Source organism: Oncorhynchus kisutch, linkage group LG11, assembly GCF_002021735.2.
Source record: "Oncorhynchus kisutch isolate 150728-3 linkage group LG11, Okis_V2, whole genome shotgun sequence".
In the NCBI taxonomy this organism is placed as follows: Eukaryota; Metazoa; Chordata; class Actinopteri; order Salmoniformes; family Salmonidae; genus Oncorhynchus; species Oncorhynchus kisutch.
Genome location: NC_034184.2, coordinates 75,150,831 through 75,174,848, shown reverse-complemented (window position 1 = coordinate 75,174,848; position 24,018 = coordinate 75,150,831). Strand labels below are relative to the sequence as shown.

Sequence of the window (24,018 nt, the reverse complement as noted above, 5' to 3'; positions counted from 1 at the left end):
ACCTCCAATATATGTGAACAGTACCTCGAGGTCAGCGAGGTGTCTCGCCCCCTCGTCCGTGATGCAGTTGTACCTCAAGTCCAGACCTGTCAATCAACAACACACGTGTGCATCTCAATATCTCGACTTCCTCTACCTGCAATGATCAGAAAACGAGACAGGTGAAAACATGATACAGTGCCTTGCGAAAGTATTCGGCCCCCTTGAACTTTGCGACCTTTTGCCACATTTCAGGCTTCAAACAAAGATATAAAACTGTATTTTTTTGTGAAGAATCAACGAGTGGGACACAATCATGAAGTGGAACGACATTTATTGGATATTTCAAAGTTTTTTAACAAATCAAAAACGGAAAAATTGGGCGTGCAAAATTATTCAGACCCCTTAAATTAATACTTTGTAGCGCCACCTTTTGCTGCGATTACAGCTGTAAGTCGCTTGGGGTATGTCTATCAGTTTTGCACATCGAGAGACTGAATTTTTTTCCCATTCCTCCTTGCAAAACAGCTCGAGCTCAGTGAGGTTGGATGGAGAGCATTTGTGAACAGCAGTTTTCAGTTCTTTCCACAGATTCTCGATTGGATTCAGGTCTGGACTTTGACTTGGCCATTCTAACACCTGGATGTTTATTTTTGAACCATTCCATTGTAGATTTTGCTTTATGTTTTGGATCATTGTCTTGTTGGAAGACAAATCAACACAATCAAAAACATTAACTCGCTTTAATCCACAATGATGTAAAATGTTCAAAGGTGAAATTACATCCTAGTAGTGCATCTTTAAAGATACTGAAATGTTGTGGAAAGGATGAGAAAGCCCAGAGATTTCAGATATTTATTCCTCAGAATAAAAAATAAAGCTGTTTATTTGAAGAAGGAAAAAAATGTAGACTTTTCATAAATATCCATCCTATCTCAACATAACCTCTAGCTTATACATAAGCCCCATGTTACTGAGACGTGGGTTTAAAACCAGAACAATGAACAGAGAACCATCAGAAAAATGCAAGCCAGCATACAGTGAGCCTGGCTCTTCTGTGGGGTAGGTCCTCAGTGACTATCTCACTTAACTATATACAGCAATTAAAAACACACCTTACTTTTAGATTGGAGATGGAGAGAATTACATGACATATCAACATCGCCACTATTCACACAGTTCTATATCTGACTACAGCTGAATCATATGTGATCCAGTTGAATCGGCGGGCTGACTCCAGGCCTGAAAGAGTAACGTTAGGGTCTGGGTTAGGGGTCAGGGCAGAGGTCGTTGTCCAATGTTCTAATGATGATGATCTGCTCTATATTTTCGGCGGGGGAGACTGGGGAAGAGAAGGAGAGGGAAGATGTATGCAGCTGCTCCACTAGAACACAGAGAGGGTTAGGGCTCAAGTTAGGTGTCGCGGGCTCAAGGTTGTCTGGCTCCTCGGGGTCTGTGTTGTCTGGTTCCTCAGGCACAGGGCTGGGCGCATCGCGGGAGATCATTCCCTGGTGATCAATAGGAATGTTGTGGTGGAGAGCACCTTCTGGAACATCCACTGGAGAACACACACACACACACACGTTAAAGAGATTGAACGAGATCTTAAGCACTTACAAACTTGTAACATATTGTACGCGTTGGAATCTGTAACATATCATGCGAATTGCAGAACGTAACATATCATACAAAATGGATGACGTACACAATAGTAAACCTTTTTCAGGGGCCTGTTTTGGCTCGTGAGCACTACTTTCAAAACTACTAGCTGAAATGACACAAAACCTTTATAACATAGATACAGTGCATTTGGAAAGTATTCAGACACCTCCACCTTTTCTACACACAACACCCCATAATGACGTATTATTTAAAATGTACATAAAAAAACGGATATTTTACATTTACTTAAGTATTCACACCCTTTACTCAGTACTTTGTTAAAACACCTTTGGCAGCGATTACAGCCTTGAGTCTTCTTGGGTATGACGCTACAAGCTTAGCACACCTGTATTTGGGGAGTTTCTCCCATTCTTCTCTGCAGATCCTCTCAAGCGCTGTCAGGTTGGATGAGGAGTGTCGCTGTACAGCTATTTTCAGGTCTCTCCAGAGATGATCAATCGGGTTCAAGTCCGGGCTCTGGCTGGGCCACTCAAGGACATTCAGAGACTTGTCCCAAAGCCACTCCTGTGTTGTCTTGGCTGTGAGCTTAGGGTCATTTTCCTGTTGGAATGTGAACCGTCGCCCCCAGTCTGAGGTCCTGAACGCTCTGGAGCAGGTTTTCATCAAGGATCTCTCTCTTTCCCTCGATCCTGACTAGTCTCCCATTCCCTGCCGCTGAAAATCATCCACACAGCATGATGCTGCCACCGCCATGCCGTAGGGATGGTGCCATGTTTTCTCCAGACGTGACGCTTGGCATTCAGGCGAAAGAGTTCAATCTTTGTTTCATCAGACCAGAGTATCTTGTTTCTCATGGTCTGAGAGTCCTTCAGGTGCCTTTTGGCAAACTCAAAGTGGGCTGTCATTTGACTTTTACTGAAGAATGGCTTCCTTCTGGCCACTACCATTAAGGCCTGATTGGTGGAGTTCTGCAGAGATGGTTGTCCTTCAATTTTAGAATAAGGCTGTAACGTAACAACATGTGGAAAAGGTCTGAATACTTTCCGAATGCACTGTATAGTGCCTTGCAAAAGTATTCAGAACCCTTGGATTTCTTCACATTTGAGGCAATATCTCTCGCTGCCAAATGTGCTTCTAACATGTACGTATTCAGCTCCTTCAGTCAAGAAGCGAATACTATATTTTAGCAATTACATTTTTAGAATTTTTTTTTTAAACCCCAAAGTATTGTGTAGATTTTGGACAATGTATTTATTGTTTAATCCCACTTTGTAACACAATAAAATCAAGAATAATTTTACAAGGCAGTGTAGATGGTAAAAAAAGATAGAAGACACAGACAGACAGAATCTCACCTAAGTGTTGCCTCTCTTGGTGTTTCTTCAGGCTGCTCATGCCAGCGTAGGTGTTTCCACACAGCTCACATGTCACACGCTGCTTAACAGCTGGATCTCCACCTATACACACCGCACATATCCCCTCATTCTCTACAACTAGGGCCAGGAGTCTTTCCAGGTCAAGTCACATAGTCATGAAAAGCAAAGGGCCATATCTATAATCTCCAAATAAGCTATCCCTCCTTCTTCTTCATCCTGTTAAATACCTACACCCCTCTCTCCTCTTCCCTCTCTCTCCAACCTGTTTCCTCCTCACTCTCTCCAACCTGTGTTTCCTCCTCACTCTCTCCAACCTGTGTTTCCTCCTCACTCTCTCCACTCCAGGGCAGAAACCCTTCTAGAACACAGTAGATATACTAATAACTAACAGACAGTGATGGATTTGACAGCTGGACACTTCACACTTGTCACTCACTCACTCCGTTGCTGTTACAATTTATTTACCTAAGCTGCTCAACCATGTCACTCCCCACTTTAGCACATTCCATAGTCTATACTGTATACTCTTACTGTGATATATTGCAAACATGACTATTTTCTTCTTTTACTACTTTTTATAACTTGTATTTGTTTTATAAATGTGTATTGCACGGTTGAGGAGAGCTTGTAACTAAGCATTTCACTGTGCCATTTACACCCTGTATCCAGTGCACGTGACCAAAAACTTTGAGTCAACGTTGTCGGTTCTCACGTGTGCGAACCGGTAGACTCACCGGTGTGGATGCGAGAGTGTTTGTTGAGTTCTCGTTTGGTAATGAAGGCCCTCTGACACACCAGACATTCATGTGGCGCTTCACCTGGAAAACACACAGACAACCACAGGTCAGAGAAGACAGGGACCCCTGCTCGCTCACACACTTACACTCTCCTTGCCTCAGTGGGTTACCTGTGTGTTTGCGTTTGTGTGTGATGAGAGAAGAAGAGACGGAGAAGGCCACCCCACAGGTGTCACATTGGTAAGGTTTCTCTCCTGTGTGGACCCTAATGTGATAGGTCAGAGTGCTGGCCTGGGCAAAACCCTTCCCACACCGTTCACACACATACGGCTTCTCTCCACTGTGCTTCCTATATGGACACACACACACACACACAGTTAGATAGATGAACTCACATTCGGCTTCTCTCCACTGTGCTTCCTATATACACACACACACAGTTAGATAAGTCTCTCAGTGTTGCTGCTTGTTATAGACCCCCCTCAGCCCCCAGCTGTATCCTGGACACCATGTGTGAATTAATTGCCCCCCATTTATCTTCAGAGTTCATACTGTTAGGTGACCTAAACTGGAATATGCTGAACATATTATGCCGTCCTACAATCTAAGCTAGATGCCCTCAATCTCACACAAATTATCAAGGAACCTACCAGGTACAACCCTAAATTTGTAAACACGGACATAGATATCATCCTGACCAACCTGCCCTCTAAATACACCTCTGCTGTCTTCAACCAGGATCTCAGCGATCACTGCCTGCATCCGTAATGGGTCTGCGGTCAAACGACCACCCCTCATCATTGTGAAACGCTCCCTAAAACACTTCAGCGAGCAGGCCTTTCCAATCGACCTGGCCCGTGTATCCTGGAAGGATATTGATCTCATTCTGTCAGTAGAGGATGCCTGGTTATTCTTTAAAAAGTGCTTTCCTCACCATCTTCAATAAGCATGAAAAATGTTGAACTAAGAACATATAAAGCCCTTGGTTCACTCCAGACTTGACTGCCCTTGACCAGCACAAAAACATCCTGTGGCGTACTGCATTAGCATCGAATAGCCCCCACGATATGCAACTTTTCAGGGAAGTTAGGAACCAATATACACAGGCAGTTAGGAAAGCAAAGGCTAGCTTTTTCAAACAGAAATTTGCATCCTGTAGCACAAACTCCCAAAAGTTCTGGGACACTAAAGTCCATGGCGAATAAAAGCACCCCCATCCAGCTGCCCACTGCACTGAGGCTAGGAAAGACTGTCACCACCGATAAATCTACGATAATCGAGAATTTTCAATTAGCATTTTTCTACGGCTGGCCATGCTTTCCACCTGGCTACCCCTACCCAGGCCAACAGCTCTGCACCCCCCACAGCAACTTGCCCAAGCCTCCCCCACTTCTCCTTCACCCAAATCCAGATTGCTGATGTTCTGAAAGATGGACCCCTACAAATCAGCTGTGCTAGACAATCTGGACCCTCTCTTTCTAAAATTATCCGCCGCAATTGTTGCAACCCCAATTACTAGCCTGTTCAACCTCTCATTCGTATCGTCTGGAATCCCTAAAGATTGGAAAGCTGCCGCGGTCATCCCCCTCTTAAAAGGGGGAGACTCCAGACCCAGACTGTTACAGACCTATATCTATCCTACCCTGCCTTTCTAAAGTCTTCGAAAGCCAAGTTGACAAACAGACCATTTCGAATCCCAATTCTCTGCTATGCAATCAGGTTTCTGAGCTAGTCATGGGTGCACCTCAGCCACGCTCAAGGTCCTAAACGATATCATAACCGCCATCAATAAAAGACAATACTGTGCAGCTGTATTCAAAGACCTGGCCAAGGCTTTCGACTCTGTCAATCACTGCATTCTTATCAGCAGACTCAACAGCCTTGGTTTCTCAAATGACTGCCTCGTCTGGTTCATCAACTACTTCTCAGATAGAGTTCAGTGCGTCAAATCGGAGGGCCTGTTGTCCGGACCTCTGGCAGTCTCTATGGGGGTGCCACAGGGTTCAATTCTCGGGCCGACTCTTTTCTCTGTATACATCAATGATGTCGCTCTTGCCGCTGGTGATTCTCTGATCCGCTTCTACGCAGACGACACCATTCTGTTGGAGGTCGGCCGATTAATTAGGAGTGATTTCAAGTTTTCATAACAAATCGGTAATCAACATTTTTGGACGCCGATTACATTGCACTCCCCAAGGAGACTGCGTGGTAGGCTGATCATCTGTTACGCGAGTGCAGCAAGGAGCCAGGGTAAGTTGCTAGCTAGCATTAAACTTATCTTATAAAAAACAATCAATCAATCTTAACATAATCACTAGTTAACTACACATGGTTGATGATATTACTAGTTTATCTAGCTTGTCCTGCGTTGCATATAATCAATGCGGTGCCTGTTAATTTATCATTGAATCACAGCCTACTTCGCCAAACGGGTGATGATTTTACAAGAGCATTTGCCAAAAAAGCACTGTCATTGCACCAATGTACCGAACCATAAACATCAATGCCTTTCTTAAAAATCAATACGCAAGTATATATTTTTTTAAACCTGTATATTTAGTTAGAAGAAATTCATGTTAGCAGTCAATATTAACTAAGGAAATTATGTCACTTCTCTTGCGTTCTGTGCAAGCAGAGTCAGGGTATATGCAGCAGTTTGGGCTGCCATAATGTTGTAATTGTCATTATTACAAATACCGATTAATCGGTATCAGCTTTTTTTGCTCCTCCAATAATCAGTTTCGGCATTGAAAAATCACAATAGGTCGACTTCTACATTCTGTATACTTCTGGTCCTTCTTTGGACACTGTGTTAGCAAACCTCCTGACGAGCTTCAATGCCATACAACACTCCTTCCGTGGCCTCCAACTGCTCTTAAATGCAAGTAAAACTAAATGCATGCTCTTCAACCGATCGCTGCCCGCACCCGCCTGCCCGTCTAGCATCACTACTCTGGACGGTTCTGACTTAGAATATGTGGACAACTACAAATACCTAGGTGTCTGGTTAGACTGTAAACTCTCCTTCCAGACTCACATTAAGCATCTCCAATCCAAAATTGAATCTAGAATCGGCTTCCTATTTCGCAACAAAGCCTCCTTAACTTATGCTGCTAAACATACCCTCGTAAAATTGACTATCCTACCGATCATTGACTTCGGCGATGTCACTTAAAAAAAAAGACTTCAACACTCTACTCAGTAAATTGGATGTAGTCTATCACAGTGCCATCTGTTTTGTCACCAAAGCCCCATATACTACCCACCACTGTGACCTATATGCTCTCGTTAGCTGGCCCTCGCATCATATTCGTCGCCAAACCCACTGGCTCCAGGTCATCTATAAAAGTCTGTGCTAGGTAAAGCTCTGCCTCAGCTCACTGGTCACCATAGCAACACCCACCTGTAGCACGCGCTCGAGCAGGTATATTTCACTGTTCATCCCCAAAGCATACTCCTCCTTTGGCCGCCTTTCCTTCCAGTTCTCTGCTGCCAATGACTGGAATGAATTGCAAAAAACACTGAAGCTGGAGACTTATATCTCCCTCACTAACTTTAAGCATCAGCTGTCAGAGCAGCTTACCAATCATTGCACCTGTACACAGCCCATCTGTAAATAGCCACCCCAACTACCTCCTCCCCATATTGTTCTTTTTTTCTTTCTCCTTTGCACCCCAGTATCTCTATTTGCACATCATCTTCTGCACATCCATCACTCCACTGCTAATGCTAAATTATAATTATTTCACCACAATGGCCTATTTATTGCCTTACCTCCCTAATCTTACTACATTTGCACACACTGTATATAGATTTTTATATTGTGTTATTGACTGTACGTTTGTTTATCCAATGTGTAACTCTGTGTTTGTGTCGGACTGCTTTACTTTATCTTGGCCAAGTCGCAGTTGTAAATGACAACTTGTTCTCAACTGGCCTACCTGGTTAAATAAAAGGTGAAAAAAGAAAAGATAAACACAAATAGGCCATCTTTCCACACAGTCCTCCTACCTGCTGTGGATCTTGTAGTTAGATGAGGTAGTGAACTGCAGCCCACATTGTTCACAGGTGTAAGGCTTCTCTTCTCCATGGTACATTCTACAGTGAGCCACCAACTGACACTTCTGGGTAAAACCCTTGTCACACTGAGAACATGCAAAAGGCTTCTCTCCTAGAAAGGCAGAGAGACAGTTAGGGTCCCACCTGTGTGTATTTGTGTGTCTCACCTGTGTGTATGTGTATGTGTGTGTGTGTGTGTGTGTGTATCTCACCTGTGTGTATGTGTATGTGTGTGTGTGTGTGTGTGTGTGTATCTCACCTGTTTGTATGTGTATGTGTGTGTGTATCTCACCTGTTTGTATGTGTATGTGTTAGTGTATCTCACCTGTGTGTATGTGTATGTGTGTGTGTGTATCTCACCTGTGTGTATGTGTGTGTGTGTGTGTGTGTGTGTGTATCTCACCTGTGTGTATGTGTGTGTGTGTATCTCACCTGTGTGTATGTGTATGTGTGTGTGTGTGTGTGTATCTCACCTGTGTGTATGCGGAGGTGAATCTTGAGCTGGTTTCCCTGTGTGAAGGCTCGGGAACAGAATAGACACTGGAAAGGTTTCACTCCTTTATGGATCCTCATGTGTCTCCTCAGACTACTGATCTCAGAGAACTCATTGTTACACTCCGCACACACCGGCTTCGCTTTCACTTTCACCTGTTGGTTCTTCAACCCAGCCTTCCCCTTATCATCATTTCGCTCATTCACCTCTCCATCGCTCGATCTGTTCTCCTTCAGTTTCCCTCTTCCTCTGCCCCTCCCTCTCTTTCCTCTCCTCTCTCCACTACTCATCCTCTTCCTCTTGACAAGTTTCAGTGACGATGGGCTGAGGTCTGTCTGGTTCTCCTCGATGATCTGAGGGTCTGATGCTTCTAACGACAGATCCCTTCCCCTTCCTCTCCCCCTGCCTCTCCCCCTGCCTCTCCCCCTCTGGGGCTGGGTGACTTTTGCGTCATCTGGGATGTCGTCATGGCTAGCTGATGTTTGGTTACTTGGCAAGGTTTGGTTTTCAGGTGAGGTCTGGTTTCTAGGTGTGGCCTTGGGCTTTCTTCCCTTCCTCTTCCTGGCTCCTCTCCGGGGGGATGTTGGGGGGCTTGGGGAGGGAGGGGTGTACTCTGGATCTTCCCTCTCTTCCTCCTCCCCCCTCATTCCTTCCCTCTCCTCATCCTTCTCTACAGAGCCCACTCCAGAAAGGCAGGACAGAGGTTTGATTACTTCTGGGCTGGGGGGTAAGAGAGGGGAGGAGGGTGAGGGAGCGGAGGGGGTGTGTGGGGCTGACTCTATCCTCGTCTTCTGTTGGCTGTCTGTTTTGTCTTTCAGGAGACGCTCCGCCTCCCTCATCCCCAGGAACACTGCTGCTCTCAGCACGGCCTCAGACTCCTCACTGTTATGGTCAACCACAGATAAACAAGAGCAATAACAACAGATGAACAACAATGTATTATACATAGTTATTGTGATACTAAAATTGTGGTGTAGTCATATTATTCAGGGAAATTGGTGAATAGGGGAGCTTACACACCTTTTGATTTGGTGAATAGTGTTTCCACACCTATTGCTAAATTAGCCTTGTACACACCAGTGTAGTTATGTACTGACCTGTCAGTGTGTAGTTCTCCAGTATAGATGTATTTCAGCAGGGTGTCCAGGGCCTGCTCACTGACAAACTCAGGGTTAAGGGTCGTGACCCGGTGACCTCTGTCAGGCAGTGCCGAGAAGAACCCGCTGAATGCCGCCAGGACATTACGGTGCGCTCGGAACAGTGTGTCGCCCACAACGACCGTGATGTCACACAGAACGTTGCTTTCCCGCTGCCAACGCAGCTGCTCCAACAGGTGCTCGCTGTGGGCCTGCTGTGACATCACTGCTTCACGCCAGGGTCAAACTGCCTGGAGGATAATTCATTTCAATGGCGTTGTTTAACTATTAGTGCTTTACCTATACTAATAAAACTTCATGGCATAGGAGGTTGTGTGTAATTTTTCACTGACAGTGCAGGCTAGGACAGGGCCAACCTCTGACAGTATTTAAAGCGTTTCTCTTTTATGCTAATTGAATATATTACTACCAGTCTTTTTACAACCTTGTCCCATGTTACTGTTTCACTTCATTTTAAAATGTTTTATTTAACTAGGCAAGTCAGTTAAGAACAAATTCTTATTTAAAATACGGCCTACCAAAATGCCTCCTGCGGGGACAGGGACCAGGGATAAAAAATAAATACAATGAAAATATAGGACAAAACACACATCAAAACAAGAGACAACACAACACTACATAAAGAGAGACCTAAAGCAATAACATAGCAAAGCAGCAACACAACATGGTAGCAGCACAAAACATGGTACAAACATTATTGGGCACAGACAACAGCAAAGGTCAAGAAGGTAGAGACAACAATACATCACACAAAGCAGCCACAACTGTCAGTAAGAGTGTCCATGATTGAGTCTTTGAATGAAGAGATTGAGATAAAACTGTCCAGTTTGAGTGTTTGTTGCAGCTCGTTCCAGTCGCTAACTGCTGCGAACTGAATAGACGAGTGACCCAGGGATGTGTGTGCTTTGGGGACCTTTTAACAGAATGTGACTGGCAGAACGGGCATTGTATGTGGAGGATGAGGGCTGAAGTAGATATCTCAGATAAGGAGGGGGGGGCTTAAGAGGGTTTTATAAATAAGCATCAACCACTGGTTCTTGTGCCTGGTATACAGAGATGACCAGTTTACAGAGGAGTAGAGTGCAGTGATGTGTCCTATAAGGTGGCAAGCATTCATCAAGAATATTTAAAACATTTGTACATGTCCATCCTTTCTCTACCAAAATATTTGTTTTATCTATTCATCTAACTATTGCCTTTGTTCTTGTTGGTTCTTTACTTGTCTCTCCCCCAGCAGTATTATAGCTACATTTACATAAATACACATACTCACCCTTTATAATAGCGTTATTGTTTGGTTGAAAATACCAGGTGTTGTTCTGTTGGGATAAAATTAAGTGATTGAAATTAATACACATTACGGAAACACTCATATCATTGTACTCTGTAGCAACACAGTAGATCCCAGAGTAACGTTAACGCTATGCAAATAAAAGTTCATCACGAAACCTTACAATGGCTGCACCCACAGGAATCTGCGCAAATCAGCTACATTTTATTTTACCATGATTATATCAATGACATTGATTCAATAACTATTATTGTATACTGGGCAGATAAAACGTTTACGGAGCTTGAAACCATTTACTTAATGTGAAGTTTAGCTAGGTTAGGCCCACTTGGTTATCGAGGATGAGCGCGCTAACGTTAATAACAACGGGCTCTTATTTCGAAATGCGACGAGCACGAGGTAAACTACGTGGGGAAGTTTTAAAATAACCGGGCATTCGGTTGCGTAATCACACGGACACGTACAACATTGAAACATATTAAATGTAGAAATTAAGCACAGAAACGTGTGTAAAATGACAATACCTTATAATCCCTTTGATTGAGTAGCCATTTTATGATGACGTCAAGGCACGAATAATCTCGCGAAATTTGGAAATAGAGAGCAATAGTATATTATTTATTTAATTTAACCTTTATTTAACTAAAAAATATATATATTTACAGTGACGGCCTACCAAAAGGCCCCCTGTGGGGACGGTGGGCTGGGATTAAAAATAAATATAGGATAAAACACACATCACGACAAAAGAGACCTAAAGCAACAACATAGCATGGTAGCAGTACAAAACATGGTATAAACGTTATTGGGCACAAACAGCACAAAGGGAAATAAGGTAGAGACAACAATACATCACACAAAGCAGCCACGGCTGTCAGTAAATGTCCATGATTGAGCCTTTGAATGAAGAGATTGAGATAAAACTTGATTTACAGCTCATTCCAGTCGCTAGCTGCAGCACCATATTAAATGCCGTATTTTTTTAAAATTTTGAAGCATATTTGTAATTTTAAACAAACGCTTCATAATTCATGAAGGTGATTTTAATTTAATGATATCATAGAACAAAACGTATAAGATCTCCTAGGCCTGTGTTAACCTATAAACTTATTTTCTGCGTTTATCCCAAAACTATTATTTCCCCTGAATGAACCAGAGGTAAATCATTTGCGGGTTTTAAGATTATAAAGTGCCGAGCTCTAAATACATTCTCGTCACTTTCTTTGTTACATCAAGATTTTGACATGAAATGGAAAGACAAACACGTTACCACCACATATAAAACAATGATCCAAATATTTCACCAGATGTATAAATATTAAGCATCCGGATTGCGTTTCCACTCACTACCAAAGATGGTGATGAGAAGAAGCCCAGTGGGAGATGGAGCGAGATGAGATTTTAGCCAACATTCTTCAAATTTTCTCATCAATGAAACATTTGATCTCCATACAGTTTTCTGTTTCCAAAACTACAATCTGTAACAGATTGAACTGCCTTTTGTATACTTTACCAAAGTTTAAAAAATTGCTTTGTTTCGGAGTGCAAGGGCAATTTGAGTTATTGTACGCTTGCACATCAAAGTAGGCGTTCCCTAACGGACATATGCAAATAGATGCCAGAACACGCCAATAGAATCTCACTAGCTCGTGCTTAGCTCTGACCGCCTCCTTGCTTGTTCTACCCACTATGATTAATTTATTCCCATTGGAAACGACAGGCTCTAGTCTATCTTGGGTTAGTTATCAAAAATCTTCGACCTTACTGTACAAGTCTCTTTATTTAAATGTAAATAATATTTTAAATTCAAACCAGGGAAAACAAGACTGTTACGAATAAAATTATTAAATGACAGAGTAGACCATGACGTGGCAGTGAATTTCTGTACTGTACAGAACACTATACAGAAATTAGACAAAAAATAACAAAATATTAACAACATTGAGTCCAACCTTTAAAATGTGCATAACAAATAAATAAATACACATTGTAAAATCTTCTCTACCTTTTCCATTTAAAATACAACAAGTTGTCCATGTATGATGCCGTATTCCAGTTTATTTCATTTTATTTCACCTTTCACCTAGTTGACAGCAGCATAGCAGCCTGGAAGGGTTGATTATCAGGGTTTGAGTTGTATTATTGTGTATGTGCGTATTCATGTTTAAGTGTGTGTGAATGTTGGTAGTTATGTAGGTAGATATGCGTATAGGTTGGTAAGTAGATAATAATTCCATTCCAGCCATTACAATAAGCCTCCTATAGCTCCCCCCACCAACTCCCTCTGGTGTGTATTACAGCGGGGGGAGGCCTATGTGGTGCACATTGCAGTATGGCTGTATGAGGTATCTGGCTGTAGACCAGAAAGTGTTGGTGAAGCCGAGTCCTGTACAGTGGTCGTAGCAGCCGGGGACCATGGAGACCAGGACACCCAGAGGAACCAGGAAACCCAGGGTGAAACCTCCTGCTGCTCGGACACCTCTCACCATATCTGACCACACACCACTCTTCTCCTCTAGCATCTGTTTCTCCTCCTTAACCACCTCCTCTTTCTTCTCATCCGCCTGTCTTTCTACCCTCTCCTCCACTCTCTGCTTCTCCTCTATCTTCTCCTCCCTCTGCACCTCATCAGAGGAGTCCTCCTGGGGTAGGAAGTGAACACACGCATTTAGCAACAGCGTCTCTCCCCAAGGGTGTGTGTGTGTATGTGTGCAAAGCTGTAGGACGGGCTCATTGTAAAACTGGAAAGGAATTCATGGAACGGTATCAAACACATCAAACATGTGGAAACCACATGTTTTAATCTGTTCCATAAATTCCATTCCAGCCATTACGGTCAGCCTGTCCTCATTCACTGGCGCGAAAACACTCTCCCAGCTAAGCCCTACCTAACCCTAAACTCACATTGTCCTGTAGTACTACTTGATCACCACACAGCGGAGACAAACACTCAGCCATGATCAGTCATGTGTGTGTGTGTGTATGTGACCCACCATCATGCATGGCAGTAGACCCAGTTCCTCTGCTAGAGAGATGGAGCGCTGAGTGGCTGCAGACAGAGTTCCATCTAACGCCATGTAACCCCCCTCTCCTCCATTACTACAGACAGAGAAAGACATGAGGAAAGAGAGAGAGGGTATGAGCGATTACAAACGTGACAAAATTAGAGAGGGTGTGAGGGATGATACGATTGTGTGTGTATGTATGTGTGTGTAGTTACATTAGGGCCTCTGCCAGTTGGCTCTGCAGATCCTTCATCTTCTCCTTCAGATCCTGAGAACAGAGAAACACACACACATAAAGCCCCAAGTGTATATCAGTTAAATATGTGTGTGTGTGAGGTCTGTATCAGGCATATGTAAAATGTCTGTGTGTGTGTGTGTGTGATGTACCTGTGCAATGGAGGAGTACTCTGTAAGGGACTGCCCCAGCTGCTCAACTACAAAGTCCTTCTGAAGGAGACACGTGCACACAAAATTATGTTGAGCAAAGGCTAGCCAGCTAATAGACTGCAATGGACCACATTTAAACTGGCAATCCATGTGGCATGCCTAAAGAAAAACTTGTACATTTATTGGGTATTTAGGGCATAATTCAAATGTAAACATCATCTTCAATACGTAGGTTTCGCCTACCTTACGTAGGACCTCATCCCTGTGATCCAAAGCTAGTCTGCTCTCCTCGAGTCGAAGCTGTTTCTCACACACACGTTACTAGTTACTAGTAGGGCTGGGAAAAATCCTGCGGCCTCCCAGGACCAAAATCACCCCCCTCTGATCTGGTGGTAGGATACCCGAGTGTGTGTGTGTGTGTGAGTTACCTGTAAGGCTTGTAGAGCCTGGCTGAGGTTAACGATCTTCTTCTTGTCAGTGGCTCTGTCTGGTATAATACGGGACATCTAAGGGTGAGAAACAGACAGACAGAACGAGAGAGAATAGAATAGAAAAGTTCTGTTATGTTTTGACAACAATGTGTATTACGCCTCCATATTGGCTGGCCAGTGAAACGTTCAATTTGTCTGTTCTAACAGGGTCAAAGGTCAAGAGTTAGGTCATCATACCTCACTGCCGATGGTTTCGATCTGGTCCTCCAAAATCTCCTTCTCTTTCTCCTGCCGGAACGAGGGATGAAAACCGTTGTATTTCTCACCATCATTTTATCAATACTTTCTTCCCAAGTTACTTCACATTTACCAATTAGCTCAGTTGATGAGGTGATTGGTCAAATCAGATGTGTTCACTTGGGTGGTTTATTTGTCATATATATACAGTTGAAGTCGGAAGTTTACATACACTTAGGTTGGAGTCATTAAAACTCGTTTTTCAACCACTCCACAAATTTCTTGTTAACAAACTATAGTTTTGACAAGTCGGTTAAGACATCTACTTTGTGCACGACACAAGTAATTTTTCCAACAATTGTTTACAGACGGATTATTTCACTTACTGTATCACAATTCCAGTGGGTCAGAAGTTTACATACACTAAGTTGACTGTGCCTTTAAACAGCTTGAAAAAATCCAGAAAATGATGTCATGACTTTAGAAGCATCTGATAGGCTAATTGACATAATTTGAGTCAATTGGAGGTGTACCTGAGGATGTATTTCAAGGCCTACCTTCAAACTCAGTGCCTCTTTGCTTGACATCGTGGGAAAATCAAAAGAAATCAGCCAAGACCTCATAAAAAGTATTGTAGACCTCCACAAGTCTGGTTCATCCTTGGGAGCAATTTCCAAACGCCTAAAGGTACCACGTTTATCTGTACAAACAATAGTACGCAAGTATAAACACCAAGGGACCATGCAGACGTCATACCGCTCAGGAAGGAGACGCATTCTGTCTCCTAGAGATGAACGTACTTTGGTGTCGAAAAGTGCAAATCAATCCCAGAACAACAGCAAAGGACCTTGTGAAGATGCTGGAGGAAACCGGTACAAAAATATCTATATCCACTGTAAAATTAGTCCTATATCGACATAACCTGAAAGGCTGTTCAGCAAGGAAGAAGCCACTGCTCCAAAACCTCCATTAAAAAAACCAGACTATGGTTTGCAACTGCACATGGGGACAAAGATCGTACTTTTTGGAGAAATGTCCTCTGGTCTGATGAAACAAAAATAGAACTGTTTGGCCATAATGACCATCATTATGTTTGGAAGAAAAAGGGGGAGGCTTGCAAGCCATGAACACCTTCAGAACATGGTACCGTGAAGCACGGGGGTGGCAGCGTCATGTTGTGGGGCTGCTTTGCTGCAGGAGGGACTGGTGCACTTCACAAAATAGCATCATGAGGTAGGAAAATGATGTGGCTATATTGAAGCAACATCTCAAGACATCAGTCAGGAAGTTAAAGCTTGGTTGCAAATGGGTCTTCCAAATGGACAATGACCTCAAGAATACTTCCAAAGTTGTGACAAAATGGCTTAAGGACAACAAAGTCAAGGTATTGGAGTGGCCATCACAAAGCCCTGACCTCAATCCTATAGAAAATATGTGGGCAGAACTGAAAAAGTGTGTGTGAGCAAGGAGGCCTACAAACCTGACTCAGTTACACCTGGTCTGTCAGGAGGAATAGGATCAAATACCCTCAACTTATTGTGGGACGCTTGTAGAAGGCTACCCAAAACATTTGACCCAAGTTAAACTATTTAAAGGCAATGTTACCAAATACTAATTGTGTATGTAAACTTCTGACCCACTGGGAATGTGACAAAATAAATAAAAGCTGAAATAAATCATTCTCTCTACTATTATTCTGACATTTTACATTCTTAAAATAAAGTGATACTCAGTGACCTAAGCCAAGGAATTTTTACTCAGATTAAATGTCAGGAATTGTGAAAAACTCAGTTTAAATGTATTTGGCTAAGTTGTATGTAAACTTCTGACTTCAACTGTAAATATAGGGACCTAGTCAGTTGTGAAATGTGTCTTCCGCATTTAACCCAACCCCTCAATCAGAGGTGAGGTGGGCTGCCTTAATCGAAATCCACATCTTCCGTGCCCGGGGAACAATGGGTTAACTGCCTTGCTTAGGGGCAGAATGACAGATTTACCTTGTCAGCTCGGCGATTTGATCCAGCAACCTTTCAGTTACTGGCCCAACGCTCTAACCACTAGGCTACCTGCCGCCCCTTTAACATATATATATATATAGTTTCCACAGGAGGTTGGTGGGACCTTAATTGGGAAGGATGGGCTCGTAGTAATGGCTGGAGCGGAATCAGTGGAATGGAATCAAATACATCAAACATATGGTTTCCATGTGTTTGATGCCATTCCATTTGCTCCGTTTCAGACATTTATGAGCCGTCCTCCCCTCAGCAGCCTCCACTGATGGTTTATTGTTTACTATTGCTGTACACCACTTCCTGGTTAACCACCAGTTGTTTGATGTAGGCCTCCAGATTGCCCGTAGCATCGTCTTTCTCAACCAATAGGCTCCGGATCTCCTCCAGCTCGTCCATCAGCTGCTCTGCATCATGGATCGACTGCTTCATCCTGACAAACACAAATAATGATGAACAGCCTGACTGATTGATGGTTACATTTGACATGGTTGTGCAGGGCAGTGTGTGTGGTTGCTAATATGGTTACCCTTTGACTTGGTTGCGCAGGGCAGTGTTCTCGGTGCGTAGCAGTGTGTTGTTGTCATCGGCTACCTCTACTGTTCTCTGCAGCTCTGAGTTCAATTGCTTCAGTCTGCTTCGGGAATACACCAACTCTGCTAGAACATCACGCCTCTCCTCTGAACTCCTACAAACACACAATTTAGAAAGTAGTAAGTACACAAACTGCTATCACAACAGCCTTGATGTCCAGATCACGAAGGACCTATCACGGTCTAAACACACCAACACAGTTTTGAAGAGGGCACGACAAAGCCTCTTCGCCCTCAGGAGACTGAAAAAATTTGCCGTGAGCCCTCAGATCCTCTAAAGGTTCTACAGCTGCACCATTGAAAGCATCTTGACTGGCTGCATCACCTCTTGGTATTGCAACTGCTTGGCATCTGACTGCAAAGCGCTACAGAGGGTACTGCGTACAGACCAGTACATCCCTGGTGCCAAGCTCCCTGCCATCTAGGACCTCTATACCAGGCGGTGTCAGAGGAAGGCCCTAAAAATAGTGAGAGACTTTAACCACCCAAGTCATAGACTGTTCTCTCTGCTAGCGCACGGCAAGCGGTACCGGAGCGCCAAGTCTGGGACCAAAAGGCTCCTTAACAGCTTCTTTCCCCAAGCCATAAGACTGCTGAACAGTTAATCAAATTGCTTCCCGGACTATTTGCATTGACCCCCCCCATTTGTACTGTCTCTATGCACACTGATTGGACTATACCCATTCTACACTGACACTCCAACACACACCTACATACACTCTCACACGCACACATATTGAAGCCAGACACACTTTCACATACGCTGCTGCTACTCTGCTTATTATCTCAACTTTTAAATTTTTTTAATCTATGCATAGTCACTTCACCCCTACCTACATGTACAAATTACCTCAACAAACCTGTACCCCCGCACACTGACTCGGTACCGGTGCCCCCTGTATATAGCCTCGTTATTGTTATTTTATTGTGTTCATTTTATACTTCTACACCTGTTGTATTCAGCACATGTGACAAATACAATTTGATTTGCTAGGAGTCGTCTGGGTGTAAGGCCCTTACAGGTCTGCAGAGTTGAGGATCCTCTCTTCCTCTGACACGTACAGCCTGACAGACTCATCATTCTGCTTCCCCTCTGAAACACGCACAAAACATCAAAACAGACACCCACACCCCCCCCCCCCCCCCCCCACACCCCAACACACACACCTTTTAATTGGTTGTAAAGAGCAGCCAATAACCAATGAAAAACTCACCTTCATAATCATAGCTATCATCTTCCACTGAGTCTGACCTAAACACACACATACAGAGCAGCGAAATGTGTGGACACACAGATTTGAGCAGATAGATGAAGGCTATGGCTATAACTGTATGTGTGTATGTTCACCTTAGCTGGTCTGAGCTGGTATATAAATCCCTCCATCTGGGTCCCCTGGTGCTACCTAGACAGGGGACAGGAAAGAGGAGGGACCATGTGTTACACATACATCCCTGATCTGTCAATGAATATGACTACTACTGCATGGTTGACACCTCAAGAGCCCAGTTCCACCTCACTTCCCACTCTCTGAGCTGAGACCCCAGTTCCACCCCAGTTCCCACTCTCCTAGCTGAGACCCCAGTTCCACCCCATTTCCCAGTCTCTGAGCTGAGACCCCAGTTCCACCCCACTTCCCACTCTCTGAGCTGAGACCCCAGTTCCACCCCACTTCCCACTCTCTGAGCTGACACCCCAGTTCCACCCCACTTCCCACTCTCTGAGCTGAGATTCCAGTTCCACCCCACTTCTCTCTCACAACCAAGACCCAGTTCCACCCCACTTCCCACTCTCACAACCGAGAGCCCAGTTCCACTCCACTTCCCACTCTCACAACCAAGAGCCCAGTTCCACCCTACTTCCCACTCTTACAACCGAGACCCCAGTTCCACTCCACTTCCCACTCTCTGAGCAGAGACTCCAGTTCCACCCCACTTCCCACTCTCACAACCGAGACCCCAGTTCCACCCCACATCCCACTCTCTGAGCTGAGACCCCAGTTCCACCCCACTTCCCACTCTCTGAGCTGAGACCCCAGTTCCACCCCACTTCCCACTCTCACAACCGAGACTCCAGGTCCACCCCACTTCCCACTCTCTGAGCTGAGACCCCAGTTTCACCCCACTTCCCACTCTCTGAGCTGAGACCCCAGTTTCACCCCACTTCCCACTCTCTGAGCTGAGACTTAAGTTCCACCCCACTTCCCACTCTCTGAGCTGAGCTGAGAAGGTAAATAATCCAAATTGGACAAAATTGTATATTGTCCTACGAGTCGGTACTCACCATTAGAAGAGGGTGTGACCACTAACCCACCGTCATCCTCCCATTGGCCAGCCTCGGCAGGCCCCTGGTACCGGCCCTGCCGCTTATCCTCCCATTGGCCAGCCTCAGCAGGCCCCTGGTACCGGCCCTGCCACTCATCCTCCCGTTGTCGTGAACCCCGGTGACCTCGGTGGAGAGACGGGAGGTCGAGCACCGAGCATGATGTCACACCGTGGGAGGCACAGTCCAATAGACCCAGCTGCTGCAGCCGCCCCGCCTACATTAGAACCACAACAACTTAATCTTGAAAGGCTTTACGTCTACACACACATCTCTGAACGTGCTAACAAATAAATGGCTGTTAAGATAAATGGCAGACTACTAGTACAGTATTCAGGTGAGCTTTATTGACATGAAACTGAAATAACCCAATGTTGCCAAAGCAATACACTATTTTTTATTTTTGTGTTGACACAATATGAACGAATTCTAGCTATAACTAGATATTACCTCAATGGGGAAGGAGACGGTCCTGCGCAGCATTCTCCCTCAAAGCCCCAATGCCGCTAGAAATCTCTGTCCCCCTTGAGAGATTCAGACTATTTCAGACGATTTTTTTTTTTCAAATCAAATCAGTTCAAACAGCGTGCTGTTACAAATGACAAGTCATGAAGTAAAGACAGATCGGTAGATATCTACTAGGAGAGCTAGATCATTCATGAGCTTGAAAAACAATTCCAAATAAATAGGTTCAGTTCACGTAGGCGTTTATGACGTCACAGTATAAACATCACCCATGCCATCACACTAACAACCACGCCTCCAAAGACTAAGCTAAAAAATAGCAATAATTTAAAAAAAACCAAGTTAAGTAGTTACTGTAGATAGCTAACTGTCCGTCCTTTTCATCAGGAAAATGTGATCAGTTTTCAGCTCCTATTATAGCAATGTTGTTGCTTATCTTTCTTAGTTAGCGACCAAGCTAACTTTAGCTAAAGCGGGATCGCAAACTGACTAGCTACTGTAATAGCTAATTGATATTTTTCAATCAAGTAGCTAGCTAACAACAGTGACGTAATACAATATTGGCAGATTAAATTATTTGTTGACACATTTATTTGTTTTACCTATCTAGCCTGCTAATTATTGCAGTTTCATTTACCTACCCAACTACTCTCCTATGACCTCCGTCTCCCTCACCAAAGCAGTGCGCACGAGCAACTATAACTTCAGCCAATCAGTGATCGGTTTCATTATCAATGCACTCACTGGACTGACCCCTATGTTTTCTGTTTTAGGAAGTCAATTGGGATGGCTGACGCTAGGTCAACGATTTTTATAACTAAACCAAGACATACGACAGCTTGTCGTTTCCAATGGGAACAAATTAGTCATAGTGGGCAGAACAAGTAAGGAGGCGGATAGAGCCAAGCACGCGCTAGCGAGATCCTATTGGCGCGTTCTAGTATACATGAAAATATTTCCGTTAAAAAACGTCTACTCTGTGAAGTGCGCGTGTTTTTACAACTCAATTCGCATTTGCACATCTGAACAGCACGATTTTTTAGCAAAGGGTAAAGTCTACAAAACTTAGTCCACTCCGTTCATAACATATTCTAGTTTTGGGAGCAGAAAACTGTATTGAGATCAAATGTTTAATCGATGAGAAAATGTGCAGTATGTATGGCCAAAATCCATCTCGTTCCATCTTCTCCCACTGTTCGCCAGTGGGCTTCCTCTCACTACTAGTGGCAACGCCAACCGGATGCTTCACATTTATACTTCCAGTGAAATATCTGTTTCATTGTTCTATCTGTGGCTTTATATTGTATTGAGAAGCCACCCACCCACCTGTTGGGCATATTGGCACTTCCCAGAAGGAGTGCTCCACAGAAATGAATGGAATTCTACAGTATTTCAATTAAATGTTTCAAGGACAAAATTACATGTATTTCAGTATTTTTGTTGTTGTAATGGAGACAGTAATTTTAGTCATCAACAAATGTTTATATATATTTTTTGGGGGGTTATATTTTAGGTCACATAATATAATTTAAAAGTATGCATTAAGGAGTCTGTAATATAATAAATGTGGCAAAAATGAATGTAGACATTAATAAATGCATTTCCATAGCTTCCTAAATACTTTTTACAATGGTGGGGGAGTCCCAATATGGAGGCTCGGTGTCTTCAATACAGAGCCTTCTGTTAGTCATTTAGCGTATATATATATATATATATATATATATATATATATATATATTATTGGTCTCAACCACATATAGAAGGGGTTAGCTACCAGTAGTCTCTTTCTCTCAACTTAATGTTAAGCGTTATAATAGTAGAATACACAAGGTGCCATTTAAAAATGTGGTTGTGCATCAGCAATTTTCCTGTTATGTTTTGTTTTTATTTTTAAAACAACTTTGAGATTCTTCTTGTATTGAAAGGCGCTATATAAAATAAACCCATTATTATAATCAGTTCAAACAGCGTGCTGTTACAAATGACAAGTCATGAAGTAAAGACAGATCGGTAGCTATCTACTAGGAGAGCTAGATCATTCATGAGCTTGAAAAACAATTCCAAATAAATAGGTTCAGTTCACGTAGGCGTTTATGACGTCACAGTATAAACATCACCCATGCCATCACACTAACAACCACGCCTCCAAAGACTAAGCTAAAAAATAAGGAGGCGGATAGAGCCAAGCACGCGCTAGCGAGATCCTATTGGCGCGTTCTAGTATACATGAAAATATTTCCGTTAAAAAACGTCTACTCTGTGAAGTGCGCGTGTTTTTACAACTCAATTCGCATTTGCACATCTGAACAGCACGATTTTTTAGCAAAGGGTAAAGTCTACAAAACTTAGTCCACTCCGTTCATAACATATTCTAGTTTTGGGAGCAGAAAACTGTATTGAGATCAAATGTTTAATCGATGAGAAAATGTGCAGTATGTATGGCCAAAATCCATCTCGTTCCATCTTCTCCCACTGTTCGCCAGTGGGCTTCCTCTCACTACTAGTGGCAACGCCAACCGGATGCTTCACATTTATACTTCCAGTGAAATATCTGTTTCATTGTTCTATCTGTGGCTTTATATTGTATTGAGAAGCCACCCACCCACCTGTTGGGCATATTGGCACTTCCCAGAAGGAGTGCTCCACAGAAATGAATGGAATTCTACAGTATTTCAATTAAATGTTTCAAGGACAAAATTACATGTATTTCAGTATTTTTGTTGTTGTAATGGAGACAGTAATTTTAGTCATCAACAAATTTTTATATATATTTTTTGGGGGGTTATATTTTAGGTCACATAATATAATTTAAAAGTATGCATTAAGGAGTCTGTAATATAATAAATGTGGCAAAAATGAATGTAGACATTAATAAATGCATTTCCATAGCTTCCTAAATACTTTTTACAATGGTGGGGGAGTCCCAATATGGAGGCTCGGTGTCTTCAATACAGAGCCTTCTGTTAGTCATTTAGCGTATATATATATATATATATATATATATATTATTGGTCTCAACCACATATAGAAGGGGTTAGCTACCAGTAGTCTCTTTCTCTCAACTTAATGTTAAGCGTTATAATAGTAGAATACACAAGGTGCCATTTAAAAATGTGGTTGTGCATCAGCAATTTTCCTGTTATGTTTTGTTTTTATTTTTAAAACAACTTTGAGATTCTTCTTGTATTGAAAGGCGCTATATAAAATAAACCCATTATTATAATTGTATTATTGTTATATTTAGGCTCCTCCCCCTCTCCCCACTGGGCCAATGGGTGGCAAACTATATTGAGGGCGTGGCCAAAGCAAAAACACCTCCCAACCAGCAATGTTGGTTGTCAGCTTCTTCAAAGGTGAGATGTGGACCCAGTCCCAACCACCCCTAGACCCAAATAAACCATGAACCCTCTGCCCCTTCGCCCCCAACCCTAGCTTTTAGCCCTAGCCCCTACCTCACCTATCTCTGTGTGTGTCTAGGTTTCCCAGGTGATCTATACTGGGTTCTGTGTACAGACTACAGTAGTTTCTATCTTGTCTACTCCTGCGCAGATTATTAAGACTGTTATGGGAATTCCTAACGGAATATGAGTCACAGGGGATTGGTGGCACCTTAATTGGGGAGGGCGGGCACATTGTAAGGAACAATGCTGCAGAAGAGAAGCAGGAACAGGGAGATGACATTTAATTTGGAACGGACATGCAAAAGAGACAGGAACAGCGTGATGCAGGGCAGCCTGGCGCCCTCGAGCACCAGGGGGGAAGAGTGGGAGCAGGCGTTACACACATGGTAATGGCTGGAGCGGAATTGGTAGAATCGTATCAAATACATCCATTTGCCCCATTCCTGCCATTATTA

The 24,018-nt window shown here is 43.3% G+C and overlaps 2 protein-coding genes across 10 annotated transcripts; both read right to left on the bottom strand.

The window, feature by feature from the left end:
- Positions 1-691: 691 nt before the first annotated feature.
- Positions 692-12,368, bottom strand: LOC109899238 (myoneurin). 7 transcript variants are annotated; one of them, XM_020494295.2, is made up of 9 exons: positions 12,063-12,368; positions 10,698-10,743; positions 9,365-9,654; positions 8,248-9,149; positions 7,727-7,886; positions 3,886-4,064; positions 3,713-3,796; positions 2,958-3,059; positions 692-1,537 (listed from the first exon to the last, which is right to left on the bottom strand). In XM_020494295.2, the coding sequence occupies exons 3-9, from the start codon at positions 9,625-9,627 to the stop codon at positions 1,248-1,250; spliced, it is 1,980 nt and encodes a 659-aa protein (XP_020349884.1). In that variant the 5' UTR covers positions 9,628-9,654; positions 10,698-10,743; positions 12,063-12,368; the 3' UTR covers positions 692-1,247. The 7 variants fall into 7 exon arrangements, with proteins under 7 accessions (XP_020349884.1, XP_031690960.1, XP_020349883.1 ...); XM_031835100.1 differs by having other exon boundaries at positions 9,365-9,650; XM_020494294.2 differs by lacking the exon at positions 12,063-12,368 and adding an exon at positions 11,240-11,315.
- A 385-nt stretch (positions 12,369-12,753) lies between these two features.
- Positions 12,754-21,095, bottom strand: LOC109900136 (golgin IMH1-like). Of its 3 annotated transcripts, none has more exons than XM_031835110.1 (15): positions 20,804-21,094; positions 20,148-20,221; positions 19,659-19,914; positions 18,726-18,780; positions 18,592-18,629; positions 18,398-18,470; positions 17,314-17,472; positions 17,100-17,217; positions 14,776-14,826; positions 14,536-14,613; positions 14,351-14,407; positions 14,108-14,164; positions 13,936-13,988; positions 13,709-13,814; positions 12,754-13,357 (listed from the first exon to the last, which is right to left on the bottom strand). In XM_031835110.1, the coding sequence occupies exons 2-15, from the start codon at positions 20,178-20,180 to the stop codon at positions 13,010-13,012; spliced, it is 1,482 nt and encodes a 493-aa protein (XP_031690970.1). In that variant the 5' UTR covers positions 20,181-20,221; positions 20,804-21,094; the 3' UTR covers positions 12,754-13,009. The 3 variants fall into 3 exon arrangements, with proteins under 3 accessions (XP_031690970.1, XP_031690968.1, XP_031690971.1); XM_031835108.1 differs by having other exon boundaries at positions 14,108-14,167; positions 20,804-21,092; XM_031835111.1 differs by lacking the exon at positions 14,351-14,407 and having other exon boundaries at positions 14,108-14,167; positions 20,804-21,095.
- Positions 21,096-24,018: the final 2,923 nt, after the last annotated feature.